A 16,115-nucleotide genomic window follows, 5' to 3' on the forward strand; every position below is an offset into this window, starting at 1 on the left:
GCAGAAGAACTCTGGCTGAGGTCAATAGGGTTCTGTCCATGTGGAATGAATGGGCTTAAAAACTTAGTCACATGGCTAACAAGGCTCCAGTTACAGATTATGATCAAATGCATATACAGTATATATGTGTGTTTGAGATGTTTTTAATCCCTTAAGTCTCCTTTGTTTTTTTTTAACATAAGTTAGTTGAAATCAAATAATTTAAATACAGTAAGACATTGTTAGTTGGCAAAAAAACCTAATCAAACATTTGTGGGTTACATCTTTTGTCCAATGGAAAATAATTGCAAAAAAGGCAGATGACCACCTGGGCTCCCAGGTCTAAACCAATCTCTGATTAGAATGAAATAATATACATCAGTACTTCTGACCTTAATAGCTCCTACATAAAGAACACAAGAAAGGTAATTTTCTGGTTTCCTTTAATAATCATCAATACATTATGTACAAAGCCAGCCAAATAATACCCTACTGACCAAGGAAATCCTAAAATGTATTTTAAGTCATTAAAATAGCTAAAGATTACATCAGGTATTTAACAGAAAAACACCATAGAGAAATACTAGAAGTGACAAAACATTAAGAGTGGATCCTCCAAAGCCCTGATCAGTTTGTCTTCTCAATGGAGACACCTGGTCAGTCTGCCCATCACTACAAAAACAGCTGACCATCATATTACTGACATCTGTGTGTGTGCGCACCAAGGGTAGTCCTAGCAGTTCACTCACAGGTTAAAATGTCACTAAAGGAACCGTGAGCTGGTAATTTAATCACTGAACACAAAAACTAAACACAAAAAGTTTAACATTAGAAAGGGTCGACAAAACTTTGAAAGTGTGTTCCTTCTTTCATTTATCTTCAGTCATTGTCCAGACAGCTGTCTGACCAACGTGTAGAAGCTAGGAGTAACCACACTGTACACTCCAATCTGTCCAATGGGTCGTCACTAGCTTCCATAGCCACAAAGTCATAATTATGGCTAAACCCCAACCATTTGTACAATTTCTTCTTCAAATTTTATTTGAAACATACTCCTAACCTTAACATTATGCCTAATCCTAAATGAAGACCAAAAAGCTAATTTATGTAGCCAATTTTTACTTTGTAGCTTTGGAATCCGACCGTGGCTTTGGAAGCATGTGGAAACCCAGACAACTAGAGCACTGATGGGAGGGGCTGGGGGGGGGGAATGATTGTCCAGGGAAAAGGGGCTGGCAGTATCTGACGCTGTTCCTTCTCTGTAACCACAACAACCCGCACTTCTGTCCGCCCGGTGATGATTCCATGGGGAGCCTTTCGCCTCATGTGATCCGCCCCAAATAAAAGTTACTGCGGAATAAAGAGAAAAGTCTAAGTTACAATGTCATCACTCTGCTCATCATGCATCTAATGCGTGTGAATGTTGGGTGAATGTTAGGACGAAGGTTGGTAGTTCTTACACTGAGGAAGCTCTTGCCGCGTGGCTTCCTGTCCTCATCTTCGTCATCAGACACGTGTGGCTTCGCTATGGCCATCTCCTCTTTACTCGCCGCTATCATCTTACATTTCTAAACACATATACACACAGATTGATTTTAAAAACATACACAAATCATTGTGATGTGAACAGCCAGAGTAGTACAAAAGAACCCTCCCAAAAAAGTCTAGTCTTCTGTTTCTTACCTCAAATACCCAACTACATATACCAAAGACTAGGAGTCTGAACTAAAGTTTAATGCTTGCTGTAATCCATATAGGGAGTCTACATACACAATGCATTAAGTAGATCTTTGATAAAACATACATTGCAAGTGAAGCCTCTTGTAAGTCTTACCTCAGTGAGCTCCTTGATGCTGTAGATGTTGGCCTGCTGAGTCACCTTCCTCTTCACCTCCTCTATGTGGTCCAGGTTGAGGGGGGGAAGGGTTGTTTGGGGAACCTGGCTAGGAGGGGGCTTGTTGGTGATGGTGGGGAGGGGGGCCATCTGGGGCTTGTTGGTGATAGTGGGGAGGGGGGCCATCTGGGGCATGTTTGACATCTGGGCCATGTTGGTGAGGGCTGCAGTCATGGTGGCAGCTGTCATACTGGCCATGGCAGCACTCATGGCCATATTGGACATATTGCCCATATTAGGCATATTCATATTGGGCATATTCATATTCATGTTGGGCATGTTCATGTTGGGCATGTTCATGTTGGGCATGTTCATGTTGGGCATGTGCATGTTGGGCATGTGCATGTTGGGCATGTGCATGTTGGGCATGTGCATGTTGGGCATGTGCATGTTCATGTTGGGCATATTGGGCATGCCCATGCCGGGCATGTTGAGAGGCAACGGCAGGGGAAGTGGCAGATTCAGGGGAGTTGGGGCTGGGTTGGGCAGGGGCAGCTGGAGGATGGCCTTGGGTCTCAGACTCTCTGGGATGGGCACACCTGCTTTAGCACACATGGCTGCTGCATTGGCCTTCGCTATCTCCAGGAGCTGGTCTTTGTCTGTGAATAGAGAAAGGGGAGAGGAGAGACCAGACATCTGTCAACAGCCGGAATTTCAGACTACCTTCTCAGACCTAATCTGTTCTAAGGTGCCTAGAAGAGCCACCATTAAACTGAGGGTATTAAACAATAACAGTACATTGGATATTATACCCAGGGTTGGGTAGTAACGAATTACATGTAACCGGGATTACGTAATCCGATAACAAAAAATAAGTAATTGATCAAATTTGATTAATTTGGAAAAGCATATACGGCTGATTACTTTTGGGATTATATTCTAATATCAAGAGGAAAATGTTATTAAAACTCGTCGCTGTCAGTTAGCACACCATCAAGACTTCTCACATGCTCTCAGAGATTCTATTGATCGCCCATCAAGGGTGGACAGCTTCTTTTGTGATTGAATTAATAGATAAGGCTTCCAAAACATTTACAACTGGCCCACTGGTCAATCACACTCATCTGGACCCGTTTCCCAAACTCTGTCCTAGGGTCTCCCCTGGGGGCACGTTTTGGTTTTTGCTCTAGCAATACACAGCTGATTCAAATAACCAACTCATCATCAATCTTTGACTATTTGAATCAGCTGTGTAGTACTAAGGCAAAAACCAAAATGTGCACGCTGGGGAGACCCCAGGACAGAGTTTGGGAAACCCTGATCTGGACAAGAGTTCCTGATTGCTGCTTTGAAACAGTGCAGTTTCACTCTCTGCCTCTCCTTTGTGAAATGCTTTCTGATTTCTGAATATTTCAAAATGTAGGCCTAATCGCAGGGAAAACACAGTATCGAAAGCAACCACCATTGTTACTGAAGAGAAAAGGGTCCCAGCTTTCTAGTCTGAACTGAATTTAATATTGAACAAAGGGCACTCACTTCAGTCATTCAATGTGGGTGCATAAACCTATACATAAAATGTGCTGATATACAGTGCCTTCAGAAAGGATATACAACTCAACTTTTCCCACATTTTTGTTGTGTTACAAAGTGGGATTAAAATGAATTTAATTGTCCATTTTTGTCAACAATCTACACAAAATTCAAAAAATTTGAACATTTGTAAAAAAATATACAAATAATGTTAAAAAAAGATGTATGAAAAACAAGACACGAATATTTAGGTAAGTATTCAACCCCCTGTGTCAATACATTTTAAAATCACCTTTGGCAGAGATTAAAGCTGTGAGTCTTTCCGGGTAAGTCTAAGAGTTTTGCACAACTGGGTTGTAAAAAATGTGTGAGTGTCCATATTTAATTTACTATTCCATTTAACCCATATGAACATCTTTGCAAGGCATTGGAAAACCTCTGTGGTCTTTGTGGTTGAATCTTTGTTTGAAATTCACTGCTCAACTCAGGGACCTTACAGATAATGAATTGTATGAGTGGGGTAAAAAGATGAGTTAGACAATAAAAAAATCATGATACACACTATTGCACACAGAGGGAGTCCATGCAACTAGAGAACGAATTGAGGTTGAATACTTATAGAGGCAAGACATTTCAGCATGTATTCTTTTTTTAAGTAAAAAATTCTAAAAACATAATTCCACTTTGACATTAGGGGGTATTGTGTGTAGTAGGGCAGTGACTAAAAATCTAAATTGAATCCATTTTAAATTTAGGCTGAAACAACAAAATGTAGAAACAGTCAAGGAGTGTACATTTCTTAAGGCACCACATATTATTTTATTTCACCTTTATTTAACCAGGTAGGCCAGTTGAGAACAAGTTCTCATTTACAACTGCGACCTGGCCAATATAAAGCAAAGCAGTGCAACGAAAACAGAGTTACACAAACAAACGTAGACAATAACACAATAGAAAAATCTGTATACAGTGTGTGCAAATGTAGAATATTAGGAAGGTGAGGCAATAAATAGGCCATAGAGGCGAAATAAATACAATTTAGCATTAACACTGGAGTGATAGATGTGAAGATCATGATGTGCAAGTAGAGATACTGGGGTGCAAAAGAGCAAGAAGATAAATAACAATATGGGAATGAGGTAGTTGGGTGTGCTATTTACAGATGGGTTGTGTACAGGTAGTGATCAGTAAGCTGCTCTGACAGCTGATGCTTAAAGTTAGACAGGGAGATATGAGTCTCCAGCTTCAGTGATTTTTGCAATTCGTTCTAGTCATTGGCAGCAGAGAACTGGAAGGAAAGGCAGCCAAAGGAAGTGTTGGCTTTGGGGATGACCAGTGAAATATACTTGCTGGAGCGAGTGCTACAGGTGGGTGTTGCTATGGTGACCAGTGAGCTGAGATAAGGCGGGGCTTTACCTAGCAAAGACTTATAGATGACCTGGAGCCAGTGGGTTTGGCGACGAATATGTAGCGAGGACCAGCCAACGAGAGCATACAGGTCGCAGTGGTGGGTGGTATATTGGGCTTTGGTGACAAAACAGATGGCACTGATAGACTCCATCCAATTTGCTGAGTAGAGTGTTGGAAGATATTTTGTAAATGACATCGCCAAATTCAAGGATCGGTAGGATAGTCAGTTTTACAAAGCAGCATGAGTGAAGGAGGCATTGTCGCGAAATAGAAAGCCGATTCTCGACTTAATTTTGAATTGGAGATGCTTAAAGTGAGTCTGGAAGGAGAGTTTACAGTCTAACCGGACACCTAGGTATTTGTAGTTGTCCACATATTTTAAGTCGGAATTGTCCAGAGTAGTGATGCTAGACGGGCGGGCGTGGGCAGCAGTCGGTTGAAGAGCATGCATTTAGTTTTACTAGCATTTACAAGCAGTTGGAGGCCACGGAAGGAGTGTTGTGTGGCATTGAAGGGCCAGATGTATACAGAATGTTGTCGTCTGCGTAGAGGTGTATCAGAGAATCACCAGCAGAAAGAGCGACATTGATATATACAGAGAAAAAAGTCGGCCTGAGAATTGAACCCTGTGGCACCCCCATAGAGACTGCCAGAGGACCGGACAACAGGCCCTCCGATTTGACACACTGAACTCTGTCTGAGGGGTGGTTGGTGAAACAGGCGAGGTAGTCATTTGAGAAACCAAGGATATTGAGTGTGCCGATAAGAATGCGGTGATTGACAGAGTCGAAAGCCTTTGCCAGGTTGATGAAGACGGCTGCACAGTACTGTATTTTATTGATGGTGGTTATGATATCGTTTAGGACCTTGAGCGTGGCTGAGGTGCACCCATGACCAGCTCGGAAACCAGATTGCATAGTGGATAAGGTACGGTTGGATTCGAAATGGTCGGTGATCTGTTTGTTAACTTGGCTTTCGAAGATTTTAGAAAGGCAGGGCAGGATGGATATAGGTCTATAACAGTTTGGGTCTAGAGAGTCTCCCCCTTTGAAGAGGGGGATGACCGCGGCAGCTTTCCAATCTTTGGGGATCTCAGACGATACGAAAGAGGTTGAACAGACTAATAATAGGGGCTGAAAAAATTTGAGGATAATTTTTAGAAAGAGAGGGTCCAGATTGTCTAGCCATGCTGATTTTTAGGGATCCAGATTTTACAGCTCTTTCAGAACATTAGCTGTCTGGATTTGGGTTAAGGAGAAGCAAGGGGGGCTTGGGCATGTTGCTGCGGGGGTGCAGAGCTGTTGTCCGGGTGGGAGTAGCCAGGTGGAAAGCATGGCCAGCCTTAGAAAAATGCTTATTGAAATTCTCGATAATCGTAGATTTATCTGTGGTGACAGTGTTTCCTAGCCTCAGTGCAGTGGGCAGCTGGGAGGAGGTGCTCTTATTCTCCATGGACTTAACAGTGTCACCAACATTTTGGGGAATTAGTGCTACAGGATGTTTGAAAAAGCTAGCCTTAGCTTTCCTAACTGACTGTGTGGTTCCTGACTTCCCTGAAAAGTTGCATATTGCGGGGGCTATTCGATGCTAATGCAGAACGCCACAGGATGTTTTTGTGCTGGTCAAGGGCAGTCAAGTCTGGGATGAATCAAGGGCTATATCTGTTCTTAGTTCAATTTTTTTGAATGGGGCTTGCTTATTTAAGATGGTGAGGAAGGCCTCCCGGGTGGAGCAGTGGTCTAGGGCACTGCATCGCAGTGCTAACTGCGCCACCAGAGTCTCTGGGTTCGCGCCCAGGCTCTGTCGCAGCCGGCCGCGACCGGGAGGTCCGTGGGGCGACGCACAATTGGCATAGCGTCGTCCGGGGTAGGGAGGGTTTGGCCGGTAGGGATATCCTTGTCTCATCGCGCTCCAGCGACTCCTGTGGCGGGCCGTGCGCAGTGCGCGCCAACCAAGGGGGCCAGGTACACGGTGTTTCCTCCGACACATTGGTGCGGCTGGCTTCCGGGTTGGAGGCGCGCTGTGTTAAGAAGCAGTACGGCTGGTTGGGTTGTGCTTCGGAGGACGCATGGCTTTCGACCTTCGTCTCTCCCGAGCCCGTACGGGAGTACTAGCGATGAGACAAGGTAGTAATTACTAGCGATTGGATACCACGAAAAATTGGGGAGAAAATGGGATAAAAAAAAATATATAATAATTTTAAAAAAAGATGGTGAGGAAAGCACTTTTAAAGAGCAACCAGGCATCCTCTACTGACGGGATGAGGTCAATATCCTTCCAGGATACCCAGGCCAGGTCGATTAGAAAGGCCTGCTCGCTGAAGTGTTTCAGGGAGCGTTTGACAGTGATGAGGAGTGGTCGTTTAACTGCAGACCCATTACAGGCAATGAGGCAGTGATCGCTGAGATCCTGGTTGAAGACGGCAGAGATGTATTAAGAGGGCAAGTTGGTCAGGATGACATCCAAGAGGGTGCCCATGGTTACGGATTCAGCGTTTAGTGTTCCTTGATAATTTGTGTGAGACTGAGGGCATCTAGCTTAGTTTGAAGGACGGCCGTGGTGTTGAGCATATCCCAGTTTAGGTCACCGAACAGTACGAACTCTGAAGATAGATTTTTGGGCAATCAATTCACATATGGTGTCCAGGGCACCGCTGGGGGATGAGGGGGGGTCTATAACAAGCAGCAACAGTGAGACTTGTTTCTGGAAAGGTGGATTTTTAAAAGTAGAAGCTCGAATTGTTTGGGCACAGACCTGGATAGCATGACAGAACTCTGCAGGCTATCTCTGCAGTAGATTGCAACTCCACCCCCTTTGGCAGTTCTATCTTGTCGGAAAATGTAGTTGGGGGTGGAAATTTCCGGATTTTTGGTGGCCTTCCGAAACCAGGATTCAGACACGGCTAGGACATCAGGGTTGGTGGAGTGTGCTAAAGCAGTGAATAAAACAAACATAGGGAGGAGGCTTCTGATGTTAACATGCATGAAACCAAGGCTTTTACGATTACAGAAGTCAACAAATGAGAGCGCCTGGGGGAATGGGAGTGGTGCTGGGGGCTGCAGGGCCTGGGTTAATCTCTACATCACCAGAGGAACAGAGGAGTAGTAGGATAAGGGTACGGCTAAAGGCTATAAGAACTTGTCGTCTAGTGCGTTCGGAACAGAGAGTAAAAGGAGCAGATTTCTGGGCGTCGCTACTACATCAACTACATGGCTATCTATCAGTAATAATGACCTTTATTTAGTTAGGAAACTAGCTAGTCACTTCATCAGTTGTGGAATTAGCCCCAAATGATTTAACTAATTATGTGATATTAGTGCCCCAAAAGATTTAGACAAATTAATGTATATTTATAAAATATAAAAAATATATACATTTTTTTAAAGAATCTGGAACCCTATTTTGATAGAAAAAGAATAATTGCCTAGTTGTCAAACCACACATTCATGACAATCACTGATTTAAGCAAGACTTTATAAGACGATTGAAACTGAAACGTTTTACACGGAGTACTTTGACTATGCTCTTGCACATAAAATAGAACATGTGAATTCCAGGTTTTTTAAGCTATGCTCCCACACTAGTTCCAATTTGGAAATGGAATTCAACAATATAAAATATGTATTGAACTTATTAGAAAATTCATTTATTTGCCCGACAACAAATTATTATCCTGAAACAGTCTGAAATGGCACAGGAATGCCCGTCTGTGTGTGTTGTGCGGTGCGCACATGTGTAGTCTACACTGTGTAGCCGTTAGCGATAATGCTAATGACAACAGTCTACTGGTAAATTGAAAGCCGTTCCCAAAAACCTTCTCAATTAAATGTTAAGAAAGTAGCCAATGCCTACCTGGCAGAATGATATGATTATTTGCATAAATCAAGTTAATTTATTTAGCCAACTCGGCAATCACATGAGCGCTACAGAAACACTGCTAACCAAACAATGGTCTCTGGCTGGCGGACTTGCATTAACTTCTCTAGTGTAGGGGGCAGCATTCGGAATTATAGATGAAAAGCATGCTCAAATTAAACTGCCTGCTTCTCGGGCCCAGAAGACATAATATGCATATAACTGGTAGATTTGGATAGAAAACACTCTAAAGTTTCCAAAACTATTAAAAGAGTGTCTGTGAGTATAACAGAACTGATTTGACAGAATCCATTCGGGAAGTTGTTTTTTTCTATTTAATGCCATGACAGTATCTGTTGACTTAGGACTCAAATTGTAGTTCATATGCCTTCCACTAGATGTCAACAGTCTTTAGAAATTGTTTCAGGCTTGTATTCTGAAAAAATGAGGAAGTAAGAGCAGTCTGAATGAGTGGACCCTTAAGTGTCACAGAGCTTTTTCATGCGCGCGACCGAGAGTGCCTTTCTTGTTTACCTTTTATATTGACAACGTTGTCGTCCGGTTGAAATATTATCAATTATTTAGGCTAAAAACAACCTGAGGATTGAATATAAACATTGTTTGACATGTTTCTATGAACTTTACGGATACAATTTGGATTTTTTGTCTGCCTGTTGTGACTGCGTTTGAGCCTGTGGATTACTGAAGAAAGCACGAACAAAACGGAGTTTTTTGAATATAAAGAGACTTTATCGAACAAAAGGAACCTTTATTGAGTTAATGAATGTCTGCTGAGTTCAACCATATGAAGATCAAAGGTATGGGATTAATTTTATCTCTATTTCTGACTAGTGTAACTCTTCTACTTGGCTGGTTACTGTTTGTAATGATTTGTCTGCTGGGTTATGTTCTCAAATAATCGTAAGGTATGCTTTCGCCGTAAAGCATTTTTTATATCTGACACCGTGGTTGGATTCACAAGAAGTTAATCTTTAAACCCATGTGAAATATGTTTTGTTTTCTGAATTTTTATAATTAGTATTTCTGTATTTGAATTTGGCGCCCAGCAGTTTCACTGGCTGTTGAAGAGGTGGGACGCTAATGTCTCATGTACCCAAGAGAGGTTAAAGGACTACTACACCCACAATTTAAAAAAATATATTAATAATTATATTAAAAAAATACATAAAAATCTGACGTCAAAAGTGGTCTCCTGATGTGGTTTAAGCATTGTTGTGGACTTAGAACATACAATTTTGATTTTTTTTATTTTTTTTTACAAAACCAACCTGAGAAAAACAAAACGAAGAATACTGAATATTGGAAAAAACTGAACTAAAATCAGGCAACTAAATAAAACCAATTTTATAGTCCCCTAAGTGTTAGAAGTTAAAGTAAACCAAAAGTAATCAATGTAAATCGATTGTTACTATTTTGAGTATTCCAAAGAATTACCTTACTGATTACTTTATTTTTCATGCAACTAATGACTAACTGTTTCAATTAATCCGCCCAACCCTGATTATATATAGGTGTAGTCTTACCCAGCTCAGTGAGACGAGGAGGGGTCTTGCTGGCACTGCGGCGGCCTCGAGATGTGGAACGGCGCTTGCGGAGGATGAGGATTGGGGAGTGGCTTGGTTCCCGTTTCCATCGGTCGCGCCGGTCAAACGAGCGATTCCGCATGACGGGCCGACGCCGTCGCGACCCGGAGCGGGACCTTCTCCTCCGGCCTGGAGAGCGAGACTTGGAGCGTTTGCTCCTGTCTGCGGACTTGGACCTCTTCCTTCTGGCCGGGGAGCGGGACTTCGAGCGCTTGGTCCTGGTTCTGGACTTGGAACGTGACTTCCTGCGCCGTACCGGTGACTTAGACCGTGATCTCCTGCGCCGGGCCGGACTTCTGGACTTAGACCTCTTCTTCCGTTTGGTAGGCGGGGAGACAGACTTCCTTTTCCTGGCTGGGGACTTGGAACGTCTCCTTCTGGAGGCAGACTTGGACTGAGAGGGAGAGATGGACTTGGACCGGGAGCACCTCCATGAGGGAGAGGTGGACATCTTCCTACCGGCAGGTGATCGGGACTTCCTAGTAGGAGACGCTGACGTTGAGGACTGCCGTTGTTTTGAAAATGTCTTCTTAATGGGAGATTTAGAAGGTGAGGACCTGGAGCGGCGATCAGCAGGAACAGTCTCTGGTGAAACAGACCTGGAGGTAGCATGCTCATCTGGCTCTTCTTCAGAGGAGCTTGTTGGGCTTCTTGCCACCTTTGGCTCTTCTTCTGCGGAGTCATGGTCTTCAGATGGAATCTCAGAGGTTCTCTCTTCAGCATGCCCAGCCACTGGCTTACCCTGTGTGGTAGATCTGGAGGCAGCAGCCAAAGTGAAGGGCTTCCAGGGCTCTGCTGCAGCTTCCCCAACAGGCTTAGTCGACGCTTCATTATTCACAGTCGTGTCTGCAGTATGCTTGTCAGCCATTTTTGGAGACTTTAGGTCCTTGGCAGTAGACCTGGATCTTGAGCGTTCTGGGGATACGCTCTCAGATTGCCTGTCGCTTGAGACAGACTTGGATTTGTCGCTGATGGGTGATTTTGACATTGAACGCTTGTTTATTTTCTGGGATTTGGATTTAGGATGAGACTTGGACTGGTTACGCGGCGATAGGGATCGTGATGTTGATGGTTTACTGCGTCCTGGGGATCTGGACTTTGTCCTGCTCCGCTTCGGTGATCTAGAACGTATTTTCTTGACTGGTGACCTGGATATCCTGCGGCTCCGGGAGCGGGACTTGTTGTCCTTGCCCCGTGGGGATTTGGACCGTGAGCCTTTCCTGTTCCTCTTCAGGATCACGACGGAGCGGGAACGAGTTCGCCTGCCTCTCCTGACCGGAGACCGGGACCGTCGTGTCCTTGGGGGGGACCTCTTTCTGCGAGACGGGGAGCTGCTCTGGGAATGCCGTCCTCTCCTCATGGACCGGGAGCGATGGAGCCGTCTAGATCTGGAGCGTGAACGGCGAGTCTGCCTCACAGGCGAGCGGGACCACGGACGCCTACCTCGACGAGGGGGGGGGGTTCTGGTCCTCGACCTTCTGACACAGCCATGTGACCTGGACTCAGACCGCCGCCCTCGTCTGGGAGATGGAGACAGTTTGCGTCCTCTCCTAGGGGATTTAGACAGAGACTTGCGGCCTCTCCTAGGGGACAAAGGAGAGGACTTGCGCCCTCTCCTAGGGGACAGAGAAGGGGACAACTTGCGCCCTCTCCTAGGGGACAGAGAAGGGGACAACTTGCGCCCTCTCCTAGGGGACAGAGAAGGGGACAACTTGCGCCCTCGTCTAGGGGACAGAGAAGGAGACAACTTGCGCCCTCGTCTAGGGGACAGAGAAGGAGACAACTTGCGCCCTCGTCTAGGGGACAGAGGAGACAACTTGCGCCCTCGTCTAGGGGACAGAGGAGACAACTTGCGCCCTCGTCTAGGGGACAGAGGAGACAACTTGCGCCCTCGTCTAGGGGACAGAGGAGACAACTTGCGCCCTCGTCTAGGGGACAGAGGAGACAACTTGCGCCCTCGTCTAGGGGACAGAGGAGACAACTTGCGCCCTCGTCTAGGGGACAGAGGAGACAACTTGCGCCCTCGTCTAGGGGACACAGAAGGAGACTTGCGTCCTCTCCAAGGGGACAGAGGAGATGACTTGCGTCCTCTCCTGGGGGACAGAGGAGACATACGTCGTCTCTTAGGGGACAGAGAAGGGGACTTGCATCCCCTCTTGGGGGACATGCGTCCTCTCCTGGGGGACAGAGAAGGGGACTTGCGTCCTCTCCTGGGGGACAGAGAAGGGGACTTGCGTCCTCTCCTGGGGGACAGAGAAGGGGACTTGCGTCCTCTCCTGGGGGACAGAGAAGGGGACTTGCGTCCTCTCCTGGGGGACAGAGAAGGGGACTTGCGTCCTCTCCTGGGGGACAGAGAAGGGGACTTGCGTCCTCTCCTGGGGGACAGAGAAGGGGACTTGCGTCCTCTCCTGGGGGACAGAGAAGGGGATTTGCGTCCTCTCCTGGGGGACAGAGAAGGGGACTTGCGTCTTGTCCTTTTGGGGGACTTGGACTGCTTCCTCTTGGGAGTCATGCTTTTTGAGCCAGATCGAGACCTGCCCCTGCCAGACACAGGCTGACCAGACAATCGCGCGGGGCTTCGTGAACGACTGCGACTTGATCTGGACCGCTTCGGGCTTGGCGAACGACTAAGACTCGATCTAGCCAGCTTAGTGTCTGTCAGCGACCCTGACCTTGACCTGGAGGGAGCCTTGTTCTTCACCTTTGACCTCTGCTCTGGGTTGGTTTCCTCCTTCTGGCCATCCTGCTTGGGGATGATGTCAGGAAGCTCCTGGCTGTGGCTGAAGCTCCCGTCGCTCCGTGGATCTTCCGGCTTTATGACAGAAATGGTTTGGTTCTCCCTGTTAGCAGGTGGAACCTTCTCTTCTGCCTTTCCTCCTGCATCTGCAGACTCATTATCTGAGGGTTGACACATCACTTTCAGAGATTCCTCTTTTTGGGCCAAAGTTATGCATAGGGAGGGAACTCTCTCCTCTTGCCTGGCCTTAGACTGCATGGGAACAGCCTGCACTACCATGCCAGCTGGCTTCCCCTCAGACTCAGAATCTGTTCCTGACATAGATTCGCTCTCTGATAGGGAGTGTGAAGAAGAGTTCTTCTCCTGCTTTTCTTCCCCTTTTCTCCTCCTTTTTCTCTTCTTTTTCCCAGCATGTCTTTTGTGTTTTCTGGCTTTAGCATCACCTTCTACCTCAGGTATAGCTGTGTGGACAGGTACACAAGCATCAGTAAAAACAAATCACTTTGCATCGGTTTGTTTCCTACACCCGGCCCAAACTCCTTACCTGTGATCAAGTCCTTTGTTGCCTCCTCTTTCGTGTCTACTCCTGTATCGGAGGCCACTGGGCCAGCACTCCTCAAGCTAAAAACAGAAAATATATTGATTATAGCAGCAAATATAATGAATACTATAATCAGAATTGTCCCAATGGTATAGAGCCAAACAAACAAGAGCCTGTTGGATTTACATTTCTGCTGCTTTAACTCCTATATTCCAGTGTGGAAACCATCTAGAGGTGACCAGGCAACACGCTGTTCTGCCCAGCACTTGGCTGCATTCAGTACATAAAAACGTAATAGAACGTTCAATTGAACAGAAACGATGATGTACTGAAGTCAGTTTTAAAAAACAGGGAGGGGTTGGGTTGTAGCTTCAAAATGCACCTCTTCCCTTTAAATACGTAAATCATTGCTCCAAGCCACACCCCGGCACACCCACCAAACGGAGCAAACGTATCTGTTCAAGAACATACAAGGTTTTGGGGAAATGTGTCATTCAGTACAGGCCGTTCCGCAAAGTAGCAAACATTCAAGCAAACTGAACGCAGCCCTGGTCTGGTTGTAATGGGCGGAATCTAGCAGAGTTATGGTTCTCATGGGATGAGTCAAACCATGTTCTGGTTCTAATGGGAGGAGCCTCACCCTGCTCTGGTTCTGATTGCCGGCTTTTCTACGTCGGACTCTGCGGCCGACTCTGAGCTTGTCTCTCGCTCTCCCTTGCCACGTTTCTTCTTCTTCTTCTTGCTCTTGTGTTTTTTGTGCTTCTTGTTCTTCTTCTGCGGTGTCTCACTTCCTTCCTTTGCAGATGTTTCCTCCAGAGTATGTTCTTGCTCTGCAGCATCGTCCCCGCCTGCACAGATTAACCAATTACATTCCTCATTTAAAGATTATACTACCACATTCTTTAGTCACAGATTAACCAATCACATTTCTTTGTTATGATAGAGTCGGAATATGGGGAGTTCACATAGACAACGTGTGAAATCAATTCCTAATGAAAGGCAGAGGCATGGCAACCTCTGGTGTGTGTGTCATTGGCATATCATGATCTAGCCAATCAAGCATCATAGCTAGTTTATGTTTGAGGTTGATGGTCTATTGTTTGAGGTTGATGGTTGATGGTTGATGGTCTATTGTTTGAGGTTGATGGTCTTTATGTTTGAGGCCGATGGTCTATTGAAAGCACGGTAAAGAAAGCTTCAACAAACCTTTACTTGCGCATACTTCCTTAATTTGGAAGTATGCTAATTGTTAAGAATACTCAGAAAAATATTGAATCCACAGAAAGAGGATATCTTCTTAATATCTTTCTGAATATTTCCTTGTTTTTCAGAGTTCCACCAGCAACCACAAACATCATTTTATAATTCACTGGTACCTTCCAAATGATAATCAAGTAAAGGTCAGTTGAAAATGTCTCAGTCCATGAATTTCACAAATTTAGGTATAACCATGTGTGAGAATAACTATCCCTCACATTACTGGGATATTTCTGCAAATCATGATCACAAACCTGGCTGAGTGTCAACTGCACACTCCATTTTATCAGCTCTGTGGGGGTGATTGATGGCCTAAAAACCGCTGGCCCCTGGCAGTCCACTGTTCTCTTGGCCCTCAGTCACTATTGGGAAAAACAGAGCAGGCCACCAGGGCACTCAACAGTTTGTTTCAGAATGTCAAGACAATACAGATTAATTACATGAAATACTAACGTTACCGTTAAAAAAACTGCTATGAGTGTCCACAGGGTTACACTAAGTATAGGTACACAACAAAAATAAAAACACACTCTCTGCAGCAGCATTACATAACCAATGACCCACTTACAGAGGCAGGCAACCGTTTTGTAATCGCCCATCTCAACTGGCAATAACACTTGATAGTTAACCAGGCAGATCACTGGCTACGATTTAGCTAAGCTAACTAAATAGCAACCAAAGTAGTTAAGTAACGTCAGCTCGCTAGTGCTACCTAGTTAACTTCATTTAGCTAGCGTAGCTCGTTAATGCTTTCTAGTTATCAACAAGGGTCCAACAACAAGTTAGCTAGCTTTAGCTTAACTACTTTTAATAATTGTGTGAAAATTAAAATGCAATCTGGCTAGCCACTTCAGGTTAGCTAACAAAGACACGCCGTAATCAGCACCCGGCCTCACTCGACAAACGTTAGCCAGCTTGCTAGCCGTCTGTAGATAATTTGTCTTGACTCATCTAAAAATATATATATTTATCTGTAGACAACCAATAGTTGTTGTATAACACACATTTACATCGTTTTCTTACCTAGCTATGTCTGAAATGCCTTGAATTTAAATTATTAGATACTCCAGGAAAGCCTGTTGTATGGCAGTCGCCATCTTCTTAGGACGCCATGACAGTTTGGGGGACCCCGTAATCCCAGAATGCCCTGCTGGGCGGCAAATTGCGAGCGGAAATTATCTCCATGACAACTCAGAGGTGACAAGCCCTCTGCAATTAACATAAAACACTTCTTTTTTTTTTAAATAAACACATCTACTTCTTAATCTTCTTTATGTTTTTATATCAGATGCATAGAAAACAGGGGCTATAGAAATATAAACTTGACCTAATCACTTTAGCTTGAGACAAGTAGTAAGGTTTTTTTCT

At 44.9% G+C, this 16,115-nt stretch overlaps 1 protein-coding gene across 1 annotated transcript; it reads right to left on the reverse strand.

Moving 5' to 3' along the window:
- Window positions 1–405: 405 nt before the first annotated feature.
- LOC129816512 (serine/arginine repetitive matrix protein 1-like) lies at window positions 406–15,887 on the reverse strand. Its single transcript, XM_055871078.1, has 8 exons — window positions 15,771–15,887; window positions 15,002–15,109; window positions 14,131–14,338; window positions 13,494–13,570; window positions 10,153–13,410; window positions 1,814–2,472; window positions 1,440–1,547; window positions 406–1,329 (listed from the first exon to the last, which is right to left on the reverse strand). Exons 2-8 carry the CDS (start codon window positions 15,027–15,029, stop codon window positions 1,327–1,329), a joined length of 4,341 nt encoding a protein of 1,446 aa, XP_055727053.1. The 5' UTR covers window positions 15,030–15,109; window positions 15,771–15,887; the 3' UTR covers window positions 406–1,326.
- Window positions 15,888–16,115: the final 228 nt, after the last annotated feature.

Source organism: Salvelinus fontinalis, chromosome 19, assembly GCF_029448725.1.
Source record: "Salvelinus fontinalis isolate EN_2023a chromosome 19, ASM2944872v1, whole genome shotgun sequence".
Taxonomy (NCBI): Eukaryota; Metazoa; Chordata; class Actinopteri; order Salmoniformes; family Salmonidae; genus Salvelinus; species Salvelinus fontinalis.